This window comes from Chiloscyllium plagiosum, chromosome 2, assembly GCF_004010195.1.
Source record: "Chiloscyllium plagiosum isolate BGI_BamShark_2017 chromosome 2, ASM401019v2, whole genome shotgun sequence".
Taxonomy (NCBI): domain Eukaryota; kingdom Metazoa; phylum Chordata; class Chondrichthyes; order Orectolobiformes; family Hemiscylliidae; genus Chiloscyllium; species Chiloscyllium plagiosum.
This window is the reverse complement of record NC_057711.1, coordinates 130,412,250-130,440,075: the sequence shown is the minus strand read 5'-3', so window position 1 is coordinate 130,440,075 and position 27,826 is coordinate 130,412,250. Positions and strand designations below refer to the sequence as shown.

Genomic DNA, 27,826 nt, shown 5'->3' with positions numbered 1-27,826 from the left:
GACACTCCACTCATACTATTGGGAGGGATGCTGTTCGGAGGGTTGGTGTGGACTCGATGGGCTGAATGGCCTGCTTTGACACTGTAGGGATTCTGTGATTCCAGAACATCCATTCTCTGTTGGTAAGAATTCAAGAACAGCTAATAATGGAAGTGTCGATTTTTTCAATTGAGTATAAATGATAAACATGGAGATTATCGGTGCGTAAAAGTCTTCTTCAAGTCTTCTGAATTCAGTCTCAATGTAATGTAGAATAATTAATACATATGTTGCTAGCTGTGGGAGATATGATCAAAAAAGGGATGCTGTAGAACATGAGTATTTCCCTTCTGAAACATTGTTTTGTTCCTTTGAAAAAACCTGAATGTAGAATTTATGTTTTGACAGGTGCTGGGAAAACAACTCTTCTGAATTACATTCTAACGGAACAACACAATAAGAGAATTGCAGTCATTCTTAATGAGTTTGGTGAAGGTAAGTGATGTTCTGAATACGTGAACAAGATGGCATTGGATAGACAGACTTAGGATCACAGGAACAGGAGGAGGCCATTCAGCCTTTGAGCTGTTCCACCAATCAATGAGATCATGGCTGATCTGTGGCCTAACTCCATAGACCTGGCTTTGGCCCATATCCCTTTAATTTCTGTGCTTAACAAAAATTTACTTCAGACAGATCTAAGATTAACAGCTGATCCAGCATCCACTGCTGTTTATGGAAGAGAGTTCCAAACCTCTCCCACTCTTTGTGTGTCAAACTGCTTCCTAACATTTCCTCTGGAATGGCCTGACCCTGATTCTCAGACTCTGCCCCTAGTTCTGGAGTCCCCAAAAAATGAAGAACAGGCAGAAAGGATTTTTTTTTTGCCAGTTGGTATAATTTGTTTTGCTACATTACGCCTGTTTTTGCAAAGTATATTGGTAGTTCAGGTGGATATGATGAACAATGTTCATTTTAACACAATCTTAAGAGGACTCTTGAGGAGCAGTGGTGGTGTCCCTACCCCTGAACCAAGAGGCTTGGGTTCCACTCCCACCTGTGTGTAACAACATCTTTGAGCAGGTTGATTAGAAAAAAGAGTTGACATGATCTTAACCAGGAAGTAGATGATTGGAGTGAAAGGAAAATGTTTTGAGATGTGGAGATAAATAGTGGTCTTTGAAAATCCCTGGGTTCCAAAGTCCTTCAGATCCTGGGCAGAAAAGTGGTGAATAGTAAAAGTTATGTTTTATCATTCATTGTTTTAAGAACTTGCATTGCCTTAATCATAGTGCAGTTTGTTTACTAATAAGATCATTCCAAATGATCTGTTGTAGGGAGTGCACTAGAGAAATCACTGGCTGTAAGCCATGCAGGAGAACTTTATGAGGAATGGTTGGAGTTACGGAATGGATGTCTTTGTTGTTCAGTGAAGTAAGTAATTTTTAACTTGGTTAAACCTTCAGGATACACCTATTAATCTTTACAGAAAAAAGCCGACCTCTTCAATTCTATATTTAAAAGAAAGCTTCACTGGGAGTGAGTATTACTGGTAGGGCCAGGACATTACCCATTTCCATTTCCCTTGAATAGGTGTGGGTGAGCTGCCTCTTGAACCACTGCATTTCATGGGCTGTCAATGCTGTCACAGTACTGTCAGGAAGAGAGTTTATGTATAATTCACTTATGGGATGTGGGGCAGCACTGGCCAGGCCAGCATTTATTACCCATCTCTAATTGCCCAGAGAGCAGTTAAGAGTTAACCACATTGCTGTGGGTCTGGAGTCACATGTAGGACAGACCAGGTAAAGATGGCAGTTTCCTTCCCCAAGGACATTAGTGACCCAGATGGATTTTTCTAACAATTGACAATGGATTCAAATTCCACTATCTGCTGTGGCAGGATTTGAGCCTGGGTGCCCAGAACATTATCTGGGACTCTGGATGAATAGCCCAGCGATAATGCCATTAAGCCATCACCTCACCTAAAAAAAAAAGGATAAAAACAGAAGTGCTGGAAATATTGAGCAGATCTAGTGGTATCTGTGGAGAGACAAAAATGAATTAAAACACTTAAGTTGCATGTGATGCTTCAGAACTCTTAGAAAGGACCATCTCCAACAAGACAAAGTTGAACGATCTACCCTTGATATTCAAAGACACTTCCATCATGGAATCCTTTAGCATCATCGTTCAGGGCATTATCATTGGCAAACTGGATGAATCACATTTGGATATTTTTAATCAATAAGATTAATTAATTAATTAGCATTAATAAGGCACAAGAGGTCCATGTGAGCCACATTAATGCTCTGGTTACAAGAGCACGGCGAGGACTGGATGTTCTATGTTTTTCGATGATATAATGAAAGGTCACTGGACTCAAAATGTTAAACTCTGTTTCTCTACAAAGATACTGCTGGACCTGCTGAGTTTCTCCAGCAATTCCTGTGCTTTTTTGATTGTTTCAGCATCAGCACCACTTAGTTTTTTTATTATCTGAGTAATTTGTGACTCCCAAAAGTTTTTCCAGCATCAGATGTGGAACAGAATGCTTGCTGGATCAGTGCTGCTCCAACAGGACTAAAGAAACCCAACATCATTCAAGAAAAAGCAAACTGCTTGATTTCCATTTGGAAACCCTCACTGCTGTACCTTTATCATGTTGTAACAACAGTGGGTCCCACCTACCAAATGCAGTCAGTAATTTGCCAGGCCTGTTTTGACAACACCTTTCAAATCATAAACCATAAGATATAGGAAAGGAATTAGGCAATTCAGCCCATTAGCCATTTGATCATGGCTGATATATTTCTCAACCTCATTCTTCTCCCTTCTCCTGTAACCTTTGATTTCCTTACCAGTCAAGAACCTATTTCTGTCTTCAATACGCTCAATGACTTGGCCTCCACAGCCCTATGTGTCAATGAGTTCCACAGAGTCACTATCCTCTGGCTGAAGAAATTCTCCTCATCTCTGTTTTAAAGGGTTGTTCCTTCACTCTGAGGCTGTGCCTTTGAATCCATGTCTCTACTTGTGGAAACACCTTCACCACATCCACTCTTTCCAGTCCTCTCTGGATTCTATAAAGTTTCATCCCTCCCCAACTGGTCTTTTCTCCTTTGCCGTCCCTCAACTCCCCCACACAGATTCTACACCTTCTGACTCTATATCACTTATTGATATCGATTTAATTTCACTTCTTTCTAACAAGGCAGCCCTTTCGATATGATGTGTATCCTTGGATATTTAGTGCCCAGCCTTGATGCCCTTGTAGCCATGTCTCTGCGATACCCACAACATTGTACTGGCCAATTTCAATCTGTACTGCAAGCTCATCTACCTTGTTTCACAAACTGTGTGTATCTAAGTACAACACCCTCAGTCCTGCATTAACTGCCCCCCTTGTCATAGTTGTCCTGCTGTGCTTGAAGTTATATTCCAGACCCTTTCCAAACTCTCTGTCGTATAACTTCTCTGGAAAGTTGAATAACCTGCAATGCTTCTCACCTTTTCTATAATTTCAATGCAACTGAACTTACGACTTTTTCGTTTAAAATCAAGTTCACAGGCCTAGTTATGGGATTCGTCAGGACGCTGGTCCCAGTGTGATTCAGGTGGAGCCCATCCCATTGGAACAGCTCCTTCCTTCCCCAGTACTGGGGCCAATGTCCCATGAACTCAAACCCGTTTCTCCCACACCAATCTTTGAGCCACACGTTTACCTCTTTAATCTTGTTGATCCTGTGCCAATTAGCTTGTGGCTCAGATAGCAATCCAGTGATTAGTACCTTCGTGCTTCAGCCTTTTAGTTTAACCCCTAATTGCTCATATTCCTTCAGTACAACCTCTTCCATCTTTCTGCCTATGTCATTGGTACCTATGTGGACCATGACAATTGGATCTGACCCCTCCCACTCCAGATTCCCCTGCAGCCCAGGTGAGACTGTACTATCCCCGATTACAACTACATTTCTCTTTTCAGCCCCCTCTTGAATGGCTCCCTGTACCATGGTGGTATGATCAGTGTGCTCATCCTCCCTACAGCCCCCACTCTCATCCACAGGGATCAAGAATCTCAAACCTGTTGGACAGGCTCAAGGGCTGAGACTCCTTCAGCTGTTCTTCCGGGATCCCTCTACCTGCCTCGCTTGTAGTCACACCCTCCTGTCCCCTGACCACTGGCTGAATTTGAGGTAATTAATCTAAGGAGTGTGACTGTCTCCTGAAACACAGCATCCAGGTAACTCTGCCCCTCCCTGATGTGTCACTGTGTTTGACGCTCAGATTCCAGTTCATCAACTCTGAGCCGGGAGTTCCTCAAGGATTGACAGATGTGGTCACTATGAACCACAATGGGGTCCACCAGCTCCCACATCATGCAGACACAATTAATGAGTCTCAGATCGTTAGTTCAGAGGGTTTTGATTAAGCAAAGTGATACTGTTGTTGATTTAGTAACCAAAGGAGTCAAATTCAAGGTGTTTAGCAAAGGAACCGTAGATGATATGGATGGTCTTTTTGTCCATTGCAGTGTTGTGGCCCACCTGAAGGGATAGTGGATGTAGATTTGATAATGACTTTCAAAAGGGAATTAATGAGTTACAGAACAGAGAGAGAAATATACAGGGTTTTATGAAAAGCGTGTGAAAGTGGAAGTAAGTGAACAGCTCTACTAAGAAATGAACAGAGACATAGTGGCCTGCACAGTCTGCATTTGTGTTGTATGCTTCTAAGATATTAACTGGGAGCTTGGAGTGATGCGGGAGATTGTACAATGAATTAAGGAACATGGGCACGTTATGAACATAGAGGCTGATAAGATCTCTGTGTCACATTGGATTACCTCCCTCCCAGAAGTATTTGACTTGATCTGCGTATTTAAAACAGGACCCCATTTCCTTCCTGAATACGTTCTGCTTGCCTGCTGGAAAGAGCAAGTTAAAATGGGGACATGTTTCAAGCAAGCCAAGTCTGTCAAGGGACTGACAGCCATTTTAACAGCCCACTCATCCAGTTTACATCGGGGGGTAGCATTTAGAAGTTGGGACGAATGTTTTATATCAAATGAGTTTGGGAAGCAAAACAGCATTCACTTGCAGTTATTTAACATTACTTGTGTTTTTGTTTAGATTTATTTATAAATATTATTGACAAACAATTCTAATATGTGCAAGTGTTTGAAGAATTGTGATCAGTAGTGAATGTTTTTCAACATCTATTATTCTACTCAGGGACAATGGTTTGAAAGCAATTGAAAACCTCATGCAGAAAAAGGGCAAGTTTGACTATATACTCCTGGAAACTACAGGATTGGCTGATCCAGGTAATGGTGCAATAAAACAAGAATATAAAAGCTATCAGCTGATTCAGTTCACACATCTTTGTTTGGAATCATGGCCACTAATTTATTCCCACATTCACAGGGTTGGACAAATTAAATGCTTTGTTATGTGACTGCAGTATTTTTTTATGTGGATTTAGCATCTACATTTCATTTACCTAATTGTCAAATGTTATCTGAGTTTTGCTCACATCCGTTCAAAAGAACTTCTAGCAGAAAAAACTTCAGCAGGTAGTGTTGTCATAAATGCAGGCCGCATGGAATGCATTTGTCACCGAATTGATGAACGTAAAATATTCCACACCAAGTCCCCATTTTAAATTGTCGAGTGTGTGATACTGGAAAAGCACAGCAGGTCAGGCAGCATCCAAGGAGCCCATTCCACCCTGCAGTTGCTGACATCGCAGCCACTTCTGCCCTTCAAGACGTCAGTCTCCTGCTCCTCGGATGCTGCCTGACCTGCTGTGCTTTTTCAGCACCACACTCTTGACTTTGCTCTCCAGCGTCTGCAATCCTCACTTTCTCCTCATTTTTAATTACCTTGTTTTATTTGGTTTCACTTTAACATTGGTTATATGTATTCTTGTTTATTGTCTTGAGTTTTGTTTTCTATTGGTCTGGTGAGGGGCCGTGAGAGCCAATCAACCTTGCTCACTCCCAGACCCTTCAACTCATTGTCTTCACTTTATCTAAGATGGCGGCAGAGTAGCAATATAACATGTGGGCTCTTCAGACCAGGAGACTGTCTACGCTGTCCGCTTTACTTTCTATTTTCTTTCTATGCTTGTTTTAATGTTTCCATTTATAATGGTACCAAACCTTCTTTTAATGACTTTGGCTGAAAGTGTCTTCTCCCAGCCCAGATCCACTGATGAGGCGGCTTCCATTGGCCTGGAACAACAGTAAAGGGCTGGTGCCTGGTAGGACGGTCTCCCAGTCTGGAGGTCTGGTCCAGTGTGGAGGTCTCATTCCAGTTTTCCAGCGTACCCCAAAGCCAAGGAGCCGTTAATTGAACTTTGATGAACTTTGACTTTTATCTTTCCTCTTATTTATGACTTCTGTCATTAATTTAGGCGCTGTGGTGTGGTGACTTATAAAACTTTTCACTGTATTTTTCTTGTAAAAATACACGTGACAATAAACTGCTGTTGTGTTTTATTCTCACTGACCACCCTATAGTTCACACTTTGCCTCCTGTCTGTCCTTGCTGCTGTTCTCCTGCTTTTATCTGCTCACCCCCACTGCCCCCTCACACACCGAGGGTCAGTAGAGATTTGAGTGAGAGGTTCAGTGAGGAAGATTCAGGAGGAGGGAGGATGAGGGAACAGCAAAGGTCAGGAGGTCAGCACTGAGAGAGATGTCCATGGAGTGGCCGATGCCATGAACCCGGATGGTTGGCAGTGAGAGCGAGAGTTGAGAGGTGGCAGAGATTATGGATGGTAACAGCAGGAAAGAGGGAGCAGAATATCTGGTAATTGGGAGGTTTGGAATTAGGGATTGTTGATGAGTAGGAGACAAATAAAAAGTCACTACATTTCACTTTTAAAATTTGCTAATCAATACAAAACACTTCACCATACAATGTCTTAATGCCTTTCTGATCAGAAAGTTTTGACAGAACCTAACTATTACCTTTATGCTGGTTTTAATCAAAATATCTGATTCACTTAAAGTTGTTTCATTTAAAACTTAGACTTTTCAGGAGCGTGATTATAACTGACTTTACTGTATTGGAAGACGTGGCTGGATGTTATGTGTTGTGAGGTGACTGCAGTGCTGAACAATACTGAGAAAAATCCCAAATTCCAGCTGAATTAATTTTATTTTAATCACTTTAACAGCGCCAATCTTGTGTCAGTCTCCACGTCATATTTACTTAACTGTAGTTGTGAAAGTTATGAAAATATCCTGATTTGTGCTGTTTTTGCAACCAGTGTAATTATGGGCAAAGGAAATCATCCCAGTAACATTCCCTAATGCTCTCAGGCAAGTAACAATCAGGAGTCAGTTGAACTGCGCAGAAGTCATGTATTTTCACATGTTTTCTTCTTTAAACAATGACACCTGAATTTCATTTTGCTGCAAAGCTTTTCTTCCTTTCCAGAATAATAATTTGGAATTCGTACTTTTCGCTATCTTCCAAATTTCACTCATGTCGAGTTCAGACAGGAACTAATTTTCCCCATGGCTGGCTGCCCCATCATTGTAATGGAGAGGTTTCTGTGGTGGTCATCTTCCCCGCCCTGCCCCCGCCCTATCATGAGGTCAGAAGTGGAGATGTTTGCTGACAGTACAATGTTCAACATCATCCATGAAGCTGCAAGGTCTGAATAACATCAGAGCTTTGGCTGATAAGTGGCAACATTGGCTAATATCAATCAATATCTGCAACAAATAGACTTTAACCATTGCCCCCTCACATTTAATGACATTACCAATGATGAATTCTGCCACTATCAAGATCCTGAAGGTTACCGTTGAACAGAGTCTGAACTGCAATGCAAATCACCTCCTGACTCCCTTGTCTACCATCTACAAGGCACAAGTCGAGAGTGTGAAGGAATACACCCCATTTACCTGGATGAGGGCAACCCCTACTGCACTCAAGAAATGTAAAGTCACCCTGGGCCAAGCAACCTGCTCAATTTGCAGCTCAGCCACTACCTTTTACATTTACTCCCTCCACCCCTGACACACTGTGACTGTACCATGTACCATTTACAAGATGTACTCAATCACCTTCAACAGCATCTCCCAAACCTGTTACCATCGCTCACTGCATACAGGACAGCAAACGCAGATCGTTCCGCTATAAAGTGGGTTATATTAATGCAAATTCGCTGTAATGCGATTGACAAATTGGGGTCACTGTTTCTAAATTGCGACCTTTTAAAATGTTTGTTGGTTGTAATGTGATTACATTGCCAACACTTAAGTTCTGTTTCTAAAGCATGGTTTTTGTATAACACGGGTTTGTATAAAAACGCAATCACTGATTTTCAAGGTAGAAGATCTACCTGTAGATGGGAACACCACCTTGTGCATGTTCCGTATAAAACCACCAAATGGTATTTGCTGCATAGTTGTTCCTGCACTGTCACTGGGTCATCATTGTGGTCCTCACTGACAGGTTTTGAAGTTCCTGCAAACCATGAACCACAGCCGCACAAGAAATCAACTCCCCTTCATCTTCCCGGGGCAGTTAGGAAGGGGCTCGAAATGCAGGCCTAGCAAGTGATGCCCACATCCTGTGAAAGAACCAAAAACAAAGTGTGGTCAGGAGAAGCGGGCAGTGTGGCACATCCACCTGTCTGACCCGAAGCGTTAACTCTGATTTCTCTCCACAGATGCTGTCAGACCTGCTGAGCTTTTCCAGCAACTTCAGTTTTTGTTTCCGATTTACAGCTGGAGATCAGAGTCAAAAAGTGTGGCGCTGGAAAAGCACAGCAGGTCAGTCAGCATCCAAGGAGCAGGAAAGTTGACGTTTCTGGCATAAGCCCTTCATCAGGAATGTCTTATTCAGAGTCAGAGAGTTCTGAGGGATAACAGGATTCTCATGTGTAAAGGCTGCCCATAACTTTGATTGGCAATGGTTAAACAGAATTAAAAGCCTGATCCAGCATTTAAGTGACCCAGTGGTACTCTTGAGCAGGTGCTATTCCAAGGTAAAAGGGAGTTCTGCAGAAACAGCAGCTACAAGAAGTCTATTAGAGACAGTTTGATAAGAAATGTCCAAGGACAGACAGCTTGAAAACTTGTAACAAGCATTGAAGGGAAAAGCAAGCTCCCACAATATCAAACACAGATGAATTCAAGGGATTGTGGTTTGTAAACGTTTAAGAGATCAAACAAGTTCTTCAAACTGTGAATGTATTTGAGTTTCAGTGTTATCAGTGAAAATGAAGTTATTCCATTAGGTGGAAAGAGTTAGTCTGGGCAACAGCAGTAATTCTGTTCTCAAAAGACAGGATGTGATCAGTATGGCTCAGGATGCAGCTGCAAAAACAACATGTCACAGTAATTAGTTCTAGTTAAAGACTCTTCAGATAATCATAAATTATTGTACCTCTAGATGTACATGTATGCAGAATCACTAAAAGCATTAGTGGAAAAGATTCAAATAAAAATATGAAAGCTAACCCATCTCCAACAGTGAAGCAGCTCCCTTATCATTAAAGTGAAGAAATGAACCAAACGCACAGATGGCGAGGAGACATGATGTGGCCTGAGACACATGAGGATAAAGATGGGGTCCCTGGTCCACTCAGTAAGAAACAAATTGCTCACAACTCATTAGTTAAAGAATGCTAACAGTAGGGGTAGATATGAGATTTTAACTGACTTTATAGTAGAACTAAAACTATGAATCTCATAACAGTTAGTAAGAACCAACTTCCTTTTGTATCTCTTATAATGAGGACAGTGCTAAATGTAGCATGGGTAACAGAATTTGATAGAAATATCAATGAATACAATGGATAATAGAATGCAGTTGGCCTGTCGAGATAAGCAAATCTGGAAGGAGTATAGCCTGTAACTTTGGATGCAAATTAATAGGATGCATTGAAAGATGCCAAGGCCTGGTGATTACAATGTGTGTCAAACATCATGAGATCATGTGGAACTTCGGGCTGTCTTTAGGACTGTCTATCATTGATTAGGTGTTTCACAATATTTGATGTATAAAAGAAGGGGGAAGACACAGTGACCACATGTGTGATTATTATAACATGAAATATATAAAAATACTGTGTACTACTGGGAAAATCAGAGCATCATTGACCTCTCTTCTGATCTGAACAAAAGATTAAGGGGATAATTGAATCCTCATGTCAAGGCCAGATTTGGGGATTTGTCTTTGGCCTTCTCTCTGTATGATCCGGTGACTGCTTGAATAGAACTCTACCACGTGCCTGACTTCTGCCTGCCGCCTGGTCGGGGCTTTCGCTTCTACATCATGGGTGGCATGTGGGTCACTGAAGATTCCAACCATGCAGCTGCTGATGTGAGAGGGAAAGGCTGTCATTTCCAAGACATACAGCCTATCCTTGCAGGCCACTCTGACACTTGAGGCATCAGTGTGCAGCTTCTATTGTATTTCTTTGCAGCACCTAAGCTTAACTTCTGCCTCCCCTACCCCTTTACTCAATGACACTACAATAATCCACCTTCATCTTATTGAACTATGCCAGGAAACATCCCCCAAGTGAACTGAGTGACTGCTTCCTTAGCTGACATATAACCAAACCCCAAAGTAAAACCAAACGAGAAAGGTACTGGTAATTTCTAAACAAAAGATTTCTCTAATTAGGAGGCAAGACATTCCTGTTAGCAGTGTGCTTTCTGTTCAGTCCCAATTCTGCCAGTCATTCCCTTATCATAGCCCTGCAAATAGTGCTTCCTGACAACCTGTAGTGAGAGGGATCTGTTAGGGTGCAAGAGTTGAGGATCATGGTGATTGGGCAGATTGACAAGAGAGGAGAGGTGGTCATTGAAATTGCACCCTCCATTTGGAAAAGTGAGAGGTTTTAATGCTGCCTTGTAGCTATCCACTTGGTTGGAGCTGTGTGGCAGACCTTGTATGGGGCTGGAATGCTGCATGTTTAAGGCCTGCCTTGTTTCCTGATGAATGCTCCTCTGGAATGGTGACATCTCTGGCTGATGCTCCTAGGGCAGATGGGCACTGCCCAACATCGCACATTGATATAATGCACTGAGAGTGACTGTTGGCTGCTGCAGTCTGACAGTGATATTGGGCACAACAAGGCCAAGAGTCACAGATTCTCTGCACCTTGGATCTGCAACTCTATTGAGTAATAACAGCTTAATAACAACTATCAGTTTGGACAATGAACGCCTTCAAGAAGGCATCCTTTTGGTCATGAGAATTGTCCCAGAAATGGAAAGCTTAACACATGAGGAAAGTTTGCAGACTCTGAGTCCATAACGATGGAATCTAGAAAGATGAAAGGTAAATCTGATTGAAACATACAGAATATTGAATGGCTTGGACATAGAAGATGTTAGGAAGATGTTTTCATTGTTAGGAGGGCACAGTCTTCAGAGTAAAGAGAAGACCTTTTAGAATGGAGATAAGGAGAAACTTCTACAACCAGAGCGGTGAATCTGTGGGTTCTTGAGTATCGATGGAATCCAAAGGTTACAGGGAGAAAGCAGAAGAATGGGGTTGAGAAACCTATCAGCCATGATTGGATGGCACAGCAAACTCGATGGGCTGAATGGCCTAATTTCTGCTCCTATGTCTTATGGTCTTAAGTTCTAACCAAGACGGTGTTTTAATTCCAACTGGAAACAACTGTAATGAGGAGATATATCAAATTTTCCAAAGCTTAAACTGTGCAGCATTTTGTTGTATCCTGTGCCAACACTGATGCCACCCTCTGTAACAGCCTGTCATTGCTTCAAACCTGAAACTAGAACTTTTTACTTTTGGAGAACGGAGAGAACATTTTAAAAATTTCGGTCTATAACTCGTGAAATCATAAGTGGAGGATGGAAATTAATTCTGGTAAAGGAAACGCCTAGTTTGTTTTTAAATCATAAGTGTACTTTGAGATTTTTATTGCTACCTTGGTTATTCCTCATGGAAAACTTGGCAAGAAAAGAATTCTGAGAGTAATTGCTGTGCTGTGGGACATTCTGTTAAAGTAAAGCACATTGATTTGAATCCTGTAGCTTACCAATTCCATTTCACAAAGTAGGAAAACTATTAAGCTTGGGGAAATAAATCAATACAGATCAGGAAGTCATTAGAGTTTTGGGTTATGTTCTATCTCGGATGAGCAAGCATTGTAAAAAACTGGCAGATTTTCCATTGCCAACAGGGAATGATATTGCAGGTCAGTATCTTGTCAGTTCAGGTAGAAAGGTTTGGACGTTGACAAAATGAGTTCAGTTATCAGTGTTTTATTTCCCTCAAGTATTTGATTTTGTCAGCCAGGCATGTCATTATTCTTCAAAAAACAAAAATACTTTTTTTTATCATTTGCAGTTTACCAACAGCTGTCACCTCAGGACATGTCAGAAAATTGTGATTTTTAATGGCATTTTCTTTGAAAGCTTGTATAATTCTTTTGGTCTTCATGTAGCCCATTTAATTTTATAATCCAAAAGTCTTCACTTCTTATTTCCTGACACTGAGTTTTAGAGCTTTTTTAATATATTGCCATCATTTGCTCATTTCAGTTTGGGGAGGGTGTGTGTGTGTGTGGAAACTTGTCACAATGTCTTTTGCAAGTGATGTTGACCTTGAATCCTTCGGTTGTTTTCTGCTGTTTGCTCTGAACAAAGCAACAGAGGTCCAAGTTTGATCACTTAGTTTGAGATACCTCTTTACTGGTTTGAATACTGAGATGGAAATTTGAAATTTCAAACTGAAATGTGCTTACCAGTATGAAGCACATCATTGAGTTTAAAAGAAATTATTAAAATGAATGCTTAAGAAGTGGTTACTGCTGTGTTCTGGCTCTAAAGGTGGCTGATAGTTCTGAAGTCCGCTAACTAAAATACTGATCTCTTTAATCCACTCTCTTTTTTGAATTGATGTGTGGACGTTTATCTTTGATGGAGCAGGTTAATGTTGAGTATCAAAGGGATTCTGTCAACTGAAGCATCAAGCAGATGTTTCAATGAAATTCATAAGAACTGGATATTCAAATGAAGGGAAGAGCATTTTATTGATTGTTCTCAAAACGTTTGTTAAACTGTGTGAAAGGCATTTACGTTTGGAGTCATTGCCATTGAGTCATACAGTATGGAAATGGACTCTTTGGTCCAACTAGTCCACAGTGACTACAATCCCAACTAACCGGTTCCCACCTGCCTGAGATTGGCCCATATCCCTCCAAACCTTTCCTATTCATCAACTTATCCAAATACCTTTTAAATATCGTAACTGTACCTGCATCCACCACTTCCTTTGGAAGTTAATTTCACACGTGAGCCAATCTCCATGTTAAAAAGTTGCCCTTGTATCCTCTTTAAATCTTTCTCCTCTCACCTTAACTGTATGCCACCCGGTGTTGAAATTCCCCACCATACGTAAGAGACACCTGCAATTCACCTTCTGTATATTCCTCATAATTTTGTAAACCTCTATAAGGTCACTCCTCAACCTCCAGTGAAAATGTCTCAGCCTTTCCAGCCTCTCCCTATAACTCAAATCTTCCATTCCTGGTAAACCTTTTCTGAATCCTCTCCAGCTTAATAATAACCTTCCTATAACAGAGTGACCAGAACTGGACAGTGCTCCAGGAGTGGTCTCACCAACATCTGTGCAACCTCAACATGACTTCTGAACTCCTATTCCCAAAAGGTTTGAGCAATGAAGGCAAGCATGCTAAATACCTTAACCACCCTGTCTACATGCGATGCAAACTTCAAAGAATTATGTACATCACCCCTCCACCCCAGGTCTCTATTCTACACCACTACTGAAGGCTCTACCATTAATTGTATGAGTCCTGCCCTGTTTGTTTTACCAAGCCTACTCTGCCACTTAATAGGATCATGGCTGATCTGACGTTCCTCGTGTCAACTTTCCTTCATTTTCTCCATGACCCTTGATTGTCCGACTGTTGAAAAATTTATCTATCCCCAGTCTTAAATGTACACACGAACTATGTCCCCACAGCTCTCTGTGGCAAAGAGTTCCAACAAGAGAAGAAATTCCTCCACAACTCAGTCTTAAGTCAATGTGCCTTTATTCTGAGACTGCACCCTCTGTTCCTAGACTCTCCCATGAAACTCCCTGTCAATCCCTTTAAGAATCCTCTATGTTTCAATGAGATCATCTCTCATTCTTCTAAACTCTAGTCAGTAGAGTCCCAAACTGTTTAGCCTTTGCTGGTCTAAGACAATCCCTCCATACTGAATGTGGTTCTTCAATTGTCTGTATTCCTCCCAAAAGTAATTATGTGTTTGTATATAATCGGGATAATTTTACAGGGCTCTGTTGCTGCTGGTGCAGAGGATTGCAAATTTAGAAGGTGAACAGTTGACTGTAAAACAATTTGTAAAACGATTGACGTGGTGTCTCACTAACACTAAGCAGGGATGGGATCCTCTTGCTTTTCTGTTTGGCTCACTTTCCAACCTCTGCCTCGAGTTGGGTCCTTCTTGCAGAGAGTAGAGTTTTGTTCAGTGATCCCTGTTCTGGAAAGGGATGAGGTATTTAATGTCTTGGAGAGAAAGAAAAATGAAAGAACAGTGAGAGTTGTGTGCCTGTGAAATTCATTGGTTGAGTTACATGAGCAGAAATAGAATAACTTTCAAAATGAGAAATGAGGTGAAAAAGAATAAAGTAATCATTTATCTAATCTGGAACCATCTCGTTACAATGTGGCTGCATTTTTATAATTAAAGGAGTAACATTTTGTCGTCATTGAGTCCCTTTTTTCCCCACAGGTGCTGTTTCCACCATGTTTTGGGTTGATGCAGAATTAGGGAGTGACGTTTATCTTGATGGTAGGATTTTAAATGACTTTTATATTCATTTCTTGTAATAAAACTGAAATATTCTGAAGTTTTCAACACAAGTAGGGAAGGCTGTAATAAATAAATAGTTAAATCTATTTATAAGGGAGAGTGAGTCCATTCCATGCACATTCTTTTGATTGCCATTCTGTAATTCATCGTTCACCTACAGGCATTGGAATAGATTTCTAAAGCTCTAAGCATTATCATTGACTTGCCTATCTTAAACAATATTCATAATGCTAATTGTTTCTTAATGTTGCAGAGTTCTGCAGATAGTGATATTATTTGAGCAAAAGGTGATTCTAACATATATGGCCCAGTGCTATTATCGCTAGACTATTAATCCAGAAATTCAGCTAATATTCTGGGGATCTGGGATCAAATCCTGTTCTGGCAGACGGTGAAATTTGAATTCAGTAACGAGTCTGGAATGAAGGCTCGAGTGATGACCATGAATCCATTATTGATTGTTGGGAAAACCCATCTGGTTCACTAATGTCCTTTAGGGAAGGAAACTGCCATCTTTACCTGGTCTGGCCCACATGTGACTCCAGACCCCCAGCGATGTGGTTGACTCTTAACTGCCCTCTGGGCATTTAGGGATAGGCAATAAATGCTACCTGGCTGGAGATGCCCGGATGTTGTGAGTGAATTTTTAAAAAAGCTACCGTTGACCTACTGGAGAGACTGCTGATGGGATTAACATCAGCTATTTATTAAACTTCAGCCTGCTTCTCAGGGAGGGGATGTAGATGGTAGCCAGGGAATAAAAGTTTCTTTGCTCTACACCATGAAAAGAACTTATGCCTTTCCAGTTTTATTTGAATGAAATTCCTACTCATCCAGGCATTGGACAAGCATTCTGAAGATTTAGAGAAAGTAAAGGAAACGGAAGAGGTGGTGGCAAGGTGCAAGTCAAGAGTCCAGTGGAATGTTCTTTACTGACCTGGATGGGTGCAACTGTGATAGTGCTGAAAAGTAAAGAGCATAGAGAAATCACCCTGATTTCAAACTGTCCTTTGTCTTAAACACTTCCATCCCAATAGGCAGGTCTGCTGTGTGCACTGTCCACAGAATGTGTTACGAATATGCACTCAAATATTATTTGACAGCATCTCAAACCCATAACCTCCAACACAGGGAAGGGCAGAGGCAGCAGGTGTGTGAGAACATGATCACTTCCACGTCACTAACTATTGCAGGTCAAATGCAGCAACTGATTGTCGTACAAACAACAATGAGATGGACGAGCGATAGTTTATTTTAAGATACCAAGATTTTAAAAAATCTCCTGATTTCCTGGGTTAGCACTCTGGGATCTTTTATATCCACTTTGGAGGATTTTGTTTTGTTGTTTCATCTGGAATATGGCACTTGTGACAAAGTGACACTCCTTGGATACTGCAGTGTAGTGTCAGCTGAAAATTTGTGCTCACATTTCTGATGTAGGGTTGAAAGTGCCAGTGGAGTGATCTGGGATATGATTTGAGATGCAATGATATAACTTTGCTTTATAGTCAGAATACTTTGAAAAATGCATTGTAACAGGAAGCATTGTTCCTGTTATCTGGGGACTGGAAATTAGTGTTATTCTGAAGAGGTTCAGAGGTTATACTGATAGAAACATAGAAGATCGGCCCTTTGAGTCTGCACCATCATTCAATGTGATCATGGCTGATTATGCAATCTCAGTAACCAGCTCCCTCTTGAATATATCTAATGAACTGGCCCCAACAGCTTCCTGCAGGGAGGAAATTCCACAGGTTCACAACCCTCTGAGTGAAGAAATTCTTCCTCATCTCAGTCCTGAATGGCTTACCCATTATTCTTAGACTGTGACCTCTAGTTCTGGACTTCCCCAACATCGGGAACATTCTTCCTGCATCTAGCCAGTCCAGTCCCATCAGGATTTTATATGTTTGATGAAATGTTCCTCTTACACAATGCAACAAATTTCCACTTAAATAAATGGATCATCAAATACTCGCATGAAAATAATTTAAATATTTCTTCTCTACCGTTGTAGGTATTATTTCTGTTGTTGATGCAAAATATGGAATGCAGGTAATAAAGCTTTTTTTTAAATAATGTGAACTTTATGGGCTCTGGGAAATTAAAAGCCACATACATATTTTGCTCCAAACCATTGTTTTCTTTTTGTTCAAGGCATGTTGGTGTCTCACTCAATGTTTCCAAAATATTGTTTCTCTGCTGATAGGAAAGTCCAGTGTATAGCTCCTGATGAAAAGTCCTCTTTTGATTAACTCAACTAAGGTCCAATATTTGATGACTGGTCTGTGCTGAGTTAGCTGATGTAAACCAGAGTATGGTTTGTGAAACACAGAAAAATAAAAATTGAGCAGGAATAGGTCATCCAGCCCTTTGAGCCTGTTCCACCATTCAGTATAATCATTACTAATCCTCAATCGCAACACCATGTCACTGCTTTCTCTCCATATGCTCTGATGCCTTTAATATCTAAAAATATACCAGTATCTTTTTTGAATATATTCAGTGACTTGGTTTCCATAGCCTTTTGTGAGTTCCACAGATTCCACCCTCTGAACAAAGAAATGTTTCCTCATCTCAGTCTTAAATGGCTTACTCAGTATTCTGAGATTGTGACCCAACAATAAAAAATATTCTCTCTCCTTCTAGTTAGTCTAACCCTGTTAGAATTGCTTAGGTTTCATTCGGATCCCCTGTCATCCTTCTAAGCTCTCATGGATATTGGCCCAGTTGAATCAATCTCTCTTCTTATAGCAGTCTTCCCATTAAACATTGGAACAGGTTTAAGCCATTCAGCCTCTGCAGTCTGTTCCATCATTCAATAGGATATGTTGCCTAACTCCATATGCTTGCCTTTGACCCATATCCTGTAATCCTGTGCTTAACAAAAAGATTATCTTTGGTAGATTTAAAATTACCAACTGATCTAGCATCCACTGCTATGTGGGGAAGAGAGTTCCAAACCTCTCCCACCCTGTGTGTGTAGAGGTGCTTCCTAACATCTCTCCTGAACAGTTTGGCCCTCATTTGCAGACTATGCCCCTATTTCTAGAATCCCCAGACAGTGGAAATAGTTTATCTTTATCTACTCCGTATTTTCTTGTTAATATCTTGAAGATGTTAATGAGATCAACCCTTAACATCTCTAAATTCTAGAGAAACCTGTAACTTTTTTTTAAGAAAAGTAATTGAAATGTGGATTTGAACCGTATTTTTAAGAAGGGATGGATGGATTGAATGCCTCAATTAAAGCATTAAATTGAATGCTTCTATTAATCTTCATCTCCACACGCTGTGAAAATACCAACTTAAGCTCCAGGAATTTGAGGAGCTGTTTGTTGTCAAACGTACAAACTCCAACACAGAAGGACAGAGGCAGCAGGGATATGAAAATACTATCACATTCAAATCACTAACTGGTGCATGTCAACTATTGCACATCATGGGGAGGCAATGGCCTAGTGGTATTACCTGTTCCCTGCTAGATTTCAGAATATATTGTTATAAGGAACTGTACCAAATACAGTTGAAACTCTGAGCATGTTCATTCCTTACACTGTGTTGTCATTCCCTTTCAAGGGTCTCCTGGAAACATTGTCTCTCTCTTTGCATGCACCTCTCTGGTGAATACTCTCTGCATTGGGTCTCTGAATCTTCAAAACTTGGGCTGCTGTCCCATTTTCTTGTTAAATTGTCTTCCTTGCAGCATTCAAATTTCTGGTCAGTTCCTTTTAGGAGTAATTGTTGCCTTTAAAAGACGGAGAGTAGCTCAATTGTGTGTTAGCCTCACATGTTCACATATGTTCAGTTGTCCAGCAGCATTTCTTGATGAATGTGAAATAATGTCATTGATACTTTCCTAGTAACTGCTCCATTGCTGCACCTATCAATCATTTTGTGTCCGAGTAGTGAGAAAGGTTCCAAACCTGATACCTTTGCCTGGTCAATAACCCTGTCCCTGACTGGTATCAACAGGGTTTATGCTGCAGTCCACAGTGGCAGCCCTGTGTTACTGAAGGGGATATAAAACTTTGTCTTGGAAACTTAGATTCACTTTAAAATGTAATAACATGCAGGCCATTGTGCATCATTATGCCACATAGCTGCATAGGTAAATAGAAGGTAAATAACATGGATTTTGTTCTTTTGTCATCCAATAAAGTTTCTTTATTTTTCTATGGACATACACATTATTTTACAGATGTGTCCTGTGGGTGAATGGTATATAAGAAGGGTTTTAGCTGCATTTTCATAGCTTTGTAAAACTGCTTTGTCCAGTCATTATTGCTGTGATAATCCGTCTCTCTGCTGAGTTACTTCGACAGGATCAGCAGTCATACTACTGAAGATTTATTTTTCCCCCTCCTGTTCTCAAGTTTCCTCCAACTTCCTTTCTTCCTTCAATTTTCTTCCCCATCTTGCTTGATCCATCCACCTCATCTCTCTCTCTCTTCATCACCGCCCTCTACCCCTTCCCCCTATTTGTTGGCTGTTGTTACTAAGCTCCATAGCCTATAAGCTGATCATAAGAGCGACAAGCAAGTTACACAGGAAACTAACAACTGGCAGGTGTGGGCAGTGAAAATGAGCCATGGTTTCCATTTTTGATTCCTGAAAGTATGGCAGCAAGTGATGGAAGATGAAGCAAGTCCAGTTGGATGAAGTGGGGATGTTTATACTATGGAATAGTATTTTTGAGAGTGAATACATTGAACAAAATAAGAGTTGGGAGTGGAGGGGTAGGGAGAAAGAAATTGGAATATTTGACAGTGTTGCTATTTGTGTTCCAGTTACCACCCCATAAGAACTTGTCTTTTTGAACCCTTGGGTAAATACTGCATTGTGAACTTGGCTCTTTGACATCAGTTAAATCTACTGAAATGGTGTGGAGATTTGTTTTGATTGGTGACTGTACTGTCACATCTTTTTATAGAATAAATATTTCAAAGACGCATTGACAGTCCCTTTATTGATTTGAAAAGCAATTGTTAAATACACATGTAGACGAGATGAAGTTATTTCTTAAAATGCAGAATCCAGGTTGAAAAAGTGACAAGTTGACAGATTTACAGAAAGCTGCTGCATTTCAATTATGGCTTGAAATATCTGAGCTTTTGTTCTCTTCTCCGTTAGGAATGAAAATTTGGCAACTTGTCCACCTCTCTAACTCCTGATGCTTGACCTCTGCCAGTTACTTAGCGTTTAAATAGTTTTGATGTCACTACAAGTGATGACACCTCAGTAAATAGGTAGCAATTGGAATGTGTCATGCCTCACGGACAGGGTCCATCACAGCTGAATCTGGGAGAGCTGTTGTGTGCTCAGCCTGTTAAATTGAAACTGAACTGATAATTGAAATCAGGGCCTATCACGGAAATGGGATTGTCACCTAGTCATCTAAAATATTAATTTCCTAATCAGGATCAAATGATTGGACAAGTGCAAATGACAGCTTTTTGACTCCAAGGACCCAGCATTGAGGCCAGAGTAACAATTCTTTTGTAATTTGGCTTAAATGTCTTGGCAACATCCAATTGAAAGGAATTAATGAACAGGGAATTATATGAAGAAGGTCAGGGAAAGGTGTTTTTTTATTTTCTGAATTGATATTGTACAAGTTGATTTTGATTATTTACGGTGGAAATGGTCTTGATTTGAATTACCAGTAGAATTGCTATATAATAGAAAGTCAGTGAGGTTATATTCAAGGGTCAAATACTGTGAAAACTTTCTACCTTTGTAGTTTGCTAATCTTGCACTTACTAAAATATGTTAGCCTAATGTGAACAATTTCTAATTTTCTGCTATGTTGGTTAGATAATTTACGTAACCTTATTCCACAAGTTTGCTATTTTTGCGAGTATCCTCCATTATAAATTTTCCTTTTTGTTTAATTATCAAATTAAATATATTCACCCTGAAATAATACTGCTGTTGGACAGCACCTTTGACATAGGTGCTGCACCAGAAGTTTTGTTAATCTTCCAGAAGTTTTCCTTTTTGCAAATTTAATACTTTGAATCTGCAGTGGCTTTTTCATACCTTAATTCGGTCATTAACAAATGCCTTTTCCATTGGCTGCCAGTCACAGAGACTTTTGTAACTGTCAAGGAATAGAGCTGTTTGACCATTTTGCTTCTGACTCACTCTGTATTAGTTGGAGCTGTATTACCAGCAGAAACTTGTTGGGCTGAATGGTCTGTGTCTATGTGAATAGTTTTGCAGTACAAAGTCAGCGTCTTGCTTGAATGATTTAGATTTTGTGGCTTCAGTTATAATGTTATATCTGTACGTAGAAGGTAAATTAACAAAATATTTGAGAAATGCATTTGTGAAGCAGTTGTGACTGAGTTATGGTTGCCTTTTGCAAAGATTCTACAGTTTTGTGCTGCGGGCCACCGTTTCATTTTAAATGCGAAGGAAATAATGATTTTTTCCAACTTTTTGCCTTGCCACCACTTTGGAACATCTAATTTCAAACACCACCTTTGGTCAAAAATTCAAAAGACATTCCAAAACGTTTTCTAAACTTTTTTTGTTATTCATTCTTAGCACGTGAACATCTCATAGAGTCCTAGAGATGTACAGCATGGAAACAGACCCTTCGGTCCAACCCGTCCATGCCGACCAGATATCCCAACACAATCCAGTCCCACCTGCCAGCACCTGGCCCACATCCCTCCAAACCCCTCTCACCCATATACCCATCCAGATGCCCCCCAAACGTTGAAACTGCACCAGCCTCCACCACCTCCCCTGGCAACTCACTCCACACATGCACCACCCTCCGTGTGAAAACGTTGCCCCCCCAGGTCTCTCCCATATCCTTCCCCTCCCACAGCAAACACATGCTCTCCAGTTCCAGACCCCCACCCCAGGGAAAAGACCCCGTCCACTCATCACATTCATGCTCCTCATGACTTTACAAACCTCTGTAAGGTCACCCCTCAGCCCTCAGCCTCCGACGCTCCAGGGAAAACAGCCCCAGCCCATTCAAACCTCCCCCCCCACCCCAAGGTAGCTCAAATTCTCTAACCCTGGCAAAATCCCCGCAAATCTCCCCTGAATACCCCCAAGCCCCACAACATCCTCCCAACAGGAAGGAGACCAGAACCACACACAACACTCCAACAGTGGCCCAACCAATGTCCTGCACGGCCACAACATGACCTCCTGCACTCAATACTCTGACCAATAAAGGAAAGCATGTTAATGTCCTCCCCACCATCCCATCCACCCGCGGCTCCACCCCCAAGGAACCACAAACCCGTACTCCCAATGGTAAGATCAGCATGTATTGGTAATCCCTAATTGTCCTCAAAATTGGCAAATACCTGCAAAGAGGCTGGTGTGCCAAGTGGGCTGAGCCTGCTTCTCAGCCCGCTTGGCACACCAGCCTCATTCCTGAAGAAGGGCTTAAGACCGAAACTTCGATCCTCCTGCTCCTCGGATGCTGCCTGGCCTGCTGTGTTTTTCCAGCACCACATTTTTCAACTTGGTACTCCAGCATCTGCAGTCCTCACTTTCTCCAAATACCTGCAAAGAGATGGGAACACACTTTTTTCAGTTGTTTTCCTTTTTTTGTGAGTTAAATAAATGTTATCCTGTGCTTGGCACATCACTACAGTGGCACTGCTGAGGTAGTTCACTTAAGATGCAGGAGGTTATAGATCTTTCTCTGCATTGGAGCTTGTTCAAGTTGGGGATAAATCTTTGTGTTCATTCTTTTTTATTAATTTAATTTAATTTTATTTAATTGGGAATCGTGCAAAGAATTAATGACAGGTTTCCTTTTCCATATTATCATGAAAGTGGATTAGCTCTTTTCTGGAAAGGCTTTCAAGTAGGAATTGAATTTTTTTAAAATAACCATATTTATTTTGCCTGTTCCCTCCTTTCACAACGAATCGTGTTACTGATGTAGTCAGGACAAAAGTGGTTGATAAGAATTGTTCCAGGTGTGAGCTTGCTGAATAATTTGCAGTTAGGAATTCTGGAACCATCCTGTGGAGCTTCACCTCATTATTTTTCCTACTTCTTTGGGAGAACATACAGTACCGTCTTGTGCCTCCTTGTAGCTGGATAACTGAAAGTGAAAACGCAACAATGCAGATAAATAAACAAAAGACAAGATGAATCCTGCGTGGAGGAAGTAACATTAACCAAGGTCTATTTATAGCATTTAATCAGCTTTTGAAGGAGAAAGATGTGTTAATCTTTTTGAATGTGACCCTTTCTGGTCTGCTGTGGTTAGAGGTTCTTCCTGCACTTTCTGAAGAAGGGCTCATGCCCGAAACGTCAATTCTCCTGCTCCTTGGATGCTGCCTGACCTGCTGCGCTTTTCCAGCAACACATTTTCAGCTTAGAGGTTCTTCCCTAGATCATAGAACATAGAACAATACAGCACAGAACAGGCCCTTCGGCCCACGATGTTGTGCCGAACATTTGTCCCAGCTTAAGCACCCATCCATGTACCTATCCAATTGCCACTTAAAGGTCACCAATGATTCTGACTCTGCCACTCCCACAGGCAGCGCATTCCATGCCACCACCACTCTCTAGGTAAAGAACCCACCCCTGACATCTCCCCTATACCTTCCACCCTTCACCTTAAATTTATGTCCCCTTGTAACACTCGGTTGTACCCGGGGAAAAAGTGTCTGATTGTCTACTCTATCTATTCCCATGATCATCTGATATACCTCTATCAAGTCACCCCTCATCCTTCGCCGTTCCAATGAGAAAAGGCCTAGCACTCTCAACCTATCCTCGTACGACCTATTCTCCATTCATACTTGTTATGATAAAGGATCTCATCGAAAGCAATGCTTTTCAGAGTGACCCACTTCAGAAGCTCAGAATAGGAACAATTGAGAGTTTGAACCACTGTTCTTTCATTCCATAGTGTGTTAAAGTCCTCACTCTTTCATTGTGTGGAATTATGTCACAGCTCATTGAATGAAAGGGACAGTAGTAGTCTGAATACAGATGTTGTCTAAATAACCTGTTCAGAGTCAGAAAGGCTTATGCAGCAAATGGTCAGGCCCTGGGGAGTGTTGCCAAACAAAGAGACTCAGGGGTGCAGGTCCACAGCTCCTTGGAAGTGGAGTCACAGATAGATAGGGTGGTGAAGAAGTTGTTTAGCACACCTGCCTTCATTGGTCAAAATGTTGAGTACAGGAATTAGGATGTCATGTTCAGGCTAGGCCACTTTGGAATGCTGCATTCTGTTCTGGTTGCCCTACTTTAGGAAAGATGTTGTGTAACTTGAAAGGGTTCAGAAAAGATTTACGAGGTTGTTGTTGGGGTTGGAGGGTTTGAACTATAGGGAGAGGCTGAATAGGCTGGAATGTTTTTTTCCCTGGAGCATTGGAGGCTGAGGGGTGACCTTATAGTGTTTTATAAAATCATGAGGGGCATGGATAGGGTGAATAGACTAAGTCTTTTCCCCAAGGTAAGGGAGTCCACAACTAGAGAGCATAGGTTTAAGGTGAGAGGGGAAAGATATAAAAAGGCCTAAAGGGAAATGTTTTCACGCAGAGGGTGACGTGTGTATGGAATGAGCTGTCAGAGGAAGTGGTGGAGGCTGGTACATTTGCAGCATTTAAAAGGCTTCTGGATGGATATATGAATAGGGATGGTTTGGAGGGATATGGGGCCAAGTGCTGGCAAATGGGACTAGATTAGGTTAGGATAACTGGTCGACATGGACGAGTTGGGCTGAAGGGTCTGTCTCCATGCTGTATAACTCTATGACATTATGACATATTTGGAGAAGGTGGGACTTGAACTCAGACATTCTCACCCAGAGATAGTGACACTATCACTGTGCCACAAGAGCCTTTTCAGCAAAGTGACTGCAACATTGGCTGAGAGGCAAGAAACAGCGAGTAATGACCAATAGGTGTTTTTCACACTGGAGGAAGGTTAGTGATGGAGTTTCCTAAGAGTTGATAATAGGACCCTCGCTTTTTCTGATGCCTATATATCTCTAGATCTTTATATGTACAGGACATTTTCAAAGTGTGCAGATGATACAATACCTGAGAGCATTGCAAACTGGGAGGAGGAGGACTGGGAAGAAGAATTGACTAATTAGTGGATTGGGAGGATCGGTGCTAATTGAATTTTCATGTAGATAAGTGTGAAGTGATATATCTCAGTGGAAAGATAACATACAATTCTTAAGGGGGTGCAGGAGTAGAGGGACCTGGATGTATATGTGCATAGGGCATTAAAGGTGACAGGACAGGTAGAGAGAGCAGTTAATAATGTATACTGTATTCTGGGCTTCATTATAATGTTAGGAGAAAGTGAGGACTGCACATGCTGGGGATAGAGCTTAAAAATGTGTTGTTGGAAAAGCGCAGCAGGTCAGACAGCATCAAAGGAGAAGGAGAATCGACGTTTCGGGCATAAGCCTTTGATGCTGCCTGACCTGCTGCGCTTTTCCAGCAACACATTTTTAAGCTTCATTATAATGCTATTGAGTACAAGAGCAAAGTTATACTGAACTAATATAGGACATTAGTTAAGCCTCACATGGAATATTGGTGAAATATCTGGGTGCCACACTATGGGGCAGATGGGATGGAGAAAATGTCCAAGAGGTTTATAAGAATGGTTTCAGGAATAAAAAACGTCATTTCCGCGAATACACTGGAGGGGTTGGACTGTTCTCCCAGGAGAGGAGAGAGCCAAATGGAGATTTAATAGAAGTTTTCAAAATCATGAGCAGTCTGGACAGAATGATTTGGGGAAACTTGCTCATTCAAATGAGGATTTGAGAACAGAAATTTGAAGTGTTTTGCAGAAGAGGGAAATGGGAGATGATTAATTTTTTTTTCACACAGTGAGTGGTTAGGGTATGGAATACCTCCTAGAGAGAGGTTCAACTGAGGTATTCAAGAGGTCATTGTTTCTATTTGAATAATCATCTAACGTGCAAGTGAATGGAGAAAAAGCAGGGGATTGGCATTAGGCCAAAATGGTTAGAGAGCCAGTGCAGATAAGATGGACCAAATGGCCTGTTCTGCACTATAATGAGTGTGATTCTGTGATTTCCCAGCTCAGTTGCCCAGCTGAAACTGTAGCTAGGTAGCCCACATCCAGCCTTCACCAAGAGGAAAGTAAGTGGCTCATTCTACTGGTTTATAGATATTTTCTAGACAAACTATTTAGAGATTTTCTTGCACACCTTTGGAGCAGGTGGGACTTGAACCCAGGCCTCCTGGTTCAGAGATAAGAGCACTACCACTGCACCACAGGAGCCAGGCTTATAGGAAGGCTTTCTGAAGATAGAGGCTCTGGCTGATAATTGTCCCCTATAATGAAGAAAAGCGAGTCAATGCCATCCGTACATGGGATTAATTAAGTTACTTTGTTTTTCCTGCAGCATCTGTCAGAAGAGAAACCTAAAGGTTTGGTTAATGAAGCAGCCAGGTATTTTATTTCCTTTCTCAAATAACAGCACTTTAGAGACTAACACCAAAATTATTTTAGTAAAAGATTTGGCACATTATGAAGCTATTTTAAGGAATCATTGTATGCTGGCAGTGTATTCAATTTTAAAATATTGCCAGTGGAAACATTTTGTACAGTATCATGCATAAAATATTTCAACAATTTATTGATGGCAACTTATTTTTCGTCTACTTCTCAGACCAGATATAAAACCTAACAGTGAAATATTCTGGATTTCATTAACAATGTTAGTGCCTTAATTCTTTTTGGAGTTGATTGATCAGTATCATATCATTGTATTTAGGCAGATCGCGCTTGGTGATCTTATTATCATTAACAAAACAGACCTGGTTCAACAAGAGGAACTGGAAGATTTGAAAACTGCTGTAAGGTAGTGAAGGATGTTCTGATCATATTCAGTGGCATGTACTGCAAGGTTGAATATGCTTTTGGCCAATAAGATACGAGACTCTAATGAAGAGTCACCAGACGTGAAACGTTAGCTCTGCTTTCTCCCCACAGGTACTATCAAACCTGCTGAGTTTCAAAAGCAATTTCTGTTTTTATTTTAGATCTTCAGTATCCACTCTCTTAAAATCTGAATTGAAGCATGATATCAACATGATGCTTTTTTGCCACCAAATGTGTTGAAATATATGAAAGTAATGTAAGATGTCATTTGGCATGCACTATTATTTATTTTCCTGCTTCTAGGCAATTTCACCTTTATCTGGTTGATAGAATGCTTCGCTTTTCTAGCTAATGAGAATGAACTACTGCCGTTTCTGGTTCATTCTTGCTGAAGTTGCACTTGTCACATGTTTGTTTTTATTTTAGACCACCATCCACCCAAGTCTTTCATTATCCCATCACCACCATTTGCTAATTATGCTGGAAGACGAGTGGTTATGGATTGGAAACCATGATGTGGAGGTGCCGGTGTTGGACTGGGATGAACAAAGTCAGAAGTCACATAACACCAGTTTGTAGTCCAACAGGTTTATTTGAAATCACAAGCTTTCTGAGCAATGGTGATTTCAAATAAACCTGCTGGACTATAACCCGGTGTCGTGTGACTTCTGACCATGCATTGGAAACCATTAAGGACCCTGTCCAAGTTTCCCTCTCCTTATAAGTCAAGTTTTTAAAAAATGTTATTTCTTTGCACTTCACAGTTAGATATCCACCTTCCAGAATTTAGTAACACTCTGTAATACAATGCTGTTTTGCAATCTATGAAGGAAAATGGTGCCTTTCGTGTAGTACTTCTCATGACCTCAGGCCCGACTACATTATCGCAGCATTGTGTTTCCATTAGATCATTGTGTACTTGAGGAAAGGTGAGCAAGTCCATAGAGAAGTAATGCAAATTTATTAAAAACTAATTTACCCACAAATTTACAGGAACTTGAATCACAAATGTCATCTTTTCTTGGTGAAGAAACCAATTAGCAATTTAGTTTGCTTATTCAGGGAACAAAATTGAAGTCAAAAATCAGGCATAGCAATAAATGTAAACTGGAAGCTAGGCCC

The 27,826-nt window shown here is 40.9% G+C and overlaps 1 protein-coding gene across 4 annotated transcripts in view; it reads left to right on the top strand.

Moving 5' to 3' along the window:
- The window catches only part of cbwd (COBW domain containing), a 63,015-nt gene that overhangs the window by 12,038 nt on the left and 23,151 nt on the right, over positions 1-27,826 (top strand). For all 4 annotated transcript variants that reach the window (XM_043718168.1, XM_043718160.1, XM_043718151.1 and 1 more), the window contains exons 3-9: positions 388-474; positions 1,317-1,413; positions 5,214-5,305; positions 14,750-14,809; positions 16,848-16,885; positions 26,226-26,272; positions 26,598-26,684. In XM_043718168.1, the coding sequence (XP_043574103.1) occupies positions 388-474; positions 1,317-1,413; positions 5,214-5,305; positions 14,750-14,809; positions 16,848-16,885; positions 26,226-26,272; positions 26,598-26,684 (508 nt within the window). The remainder of the gene's footprint in view (positions 1-387; positions 475-1,316; positions 1,414-5,213; positions 5,306-14,749; positions 14,810-16,847; positions 16,886-26,225; positions 26,273-26,597; positions 26,685-27,826) is intronic.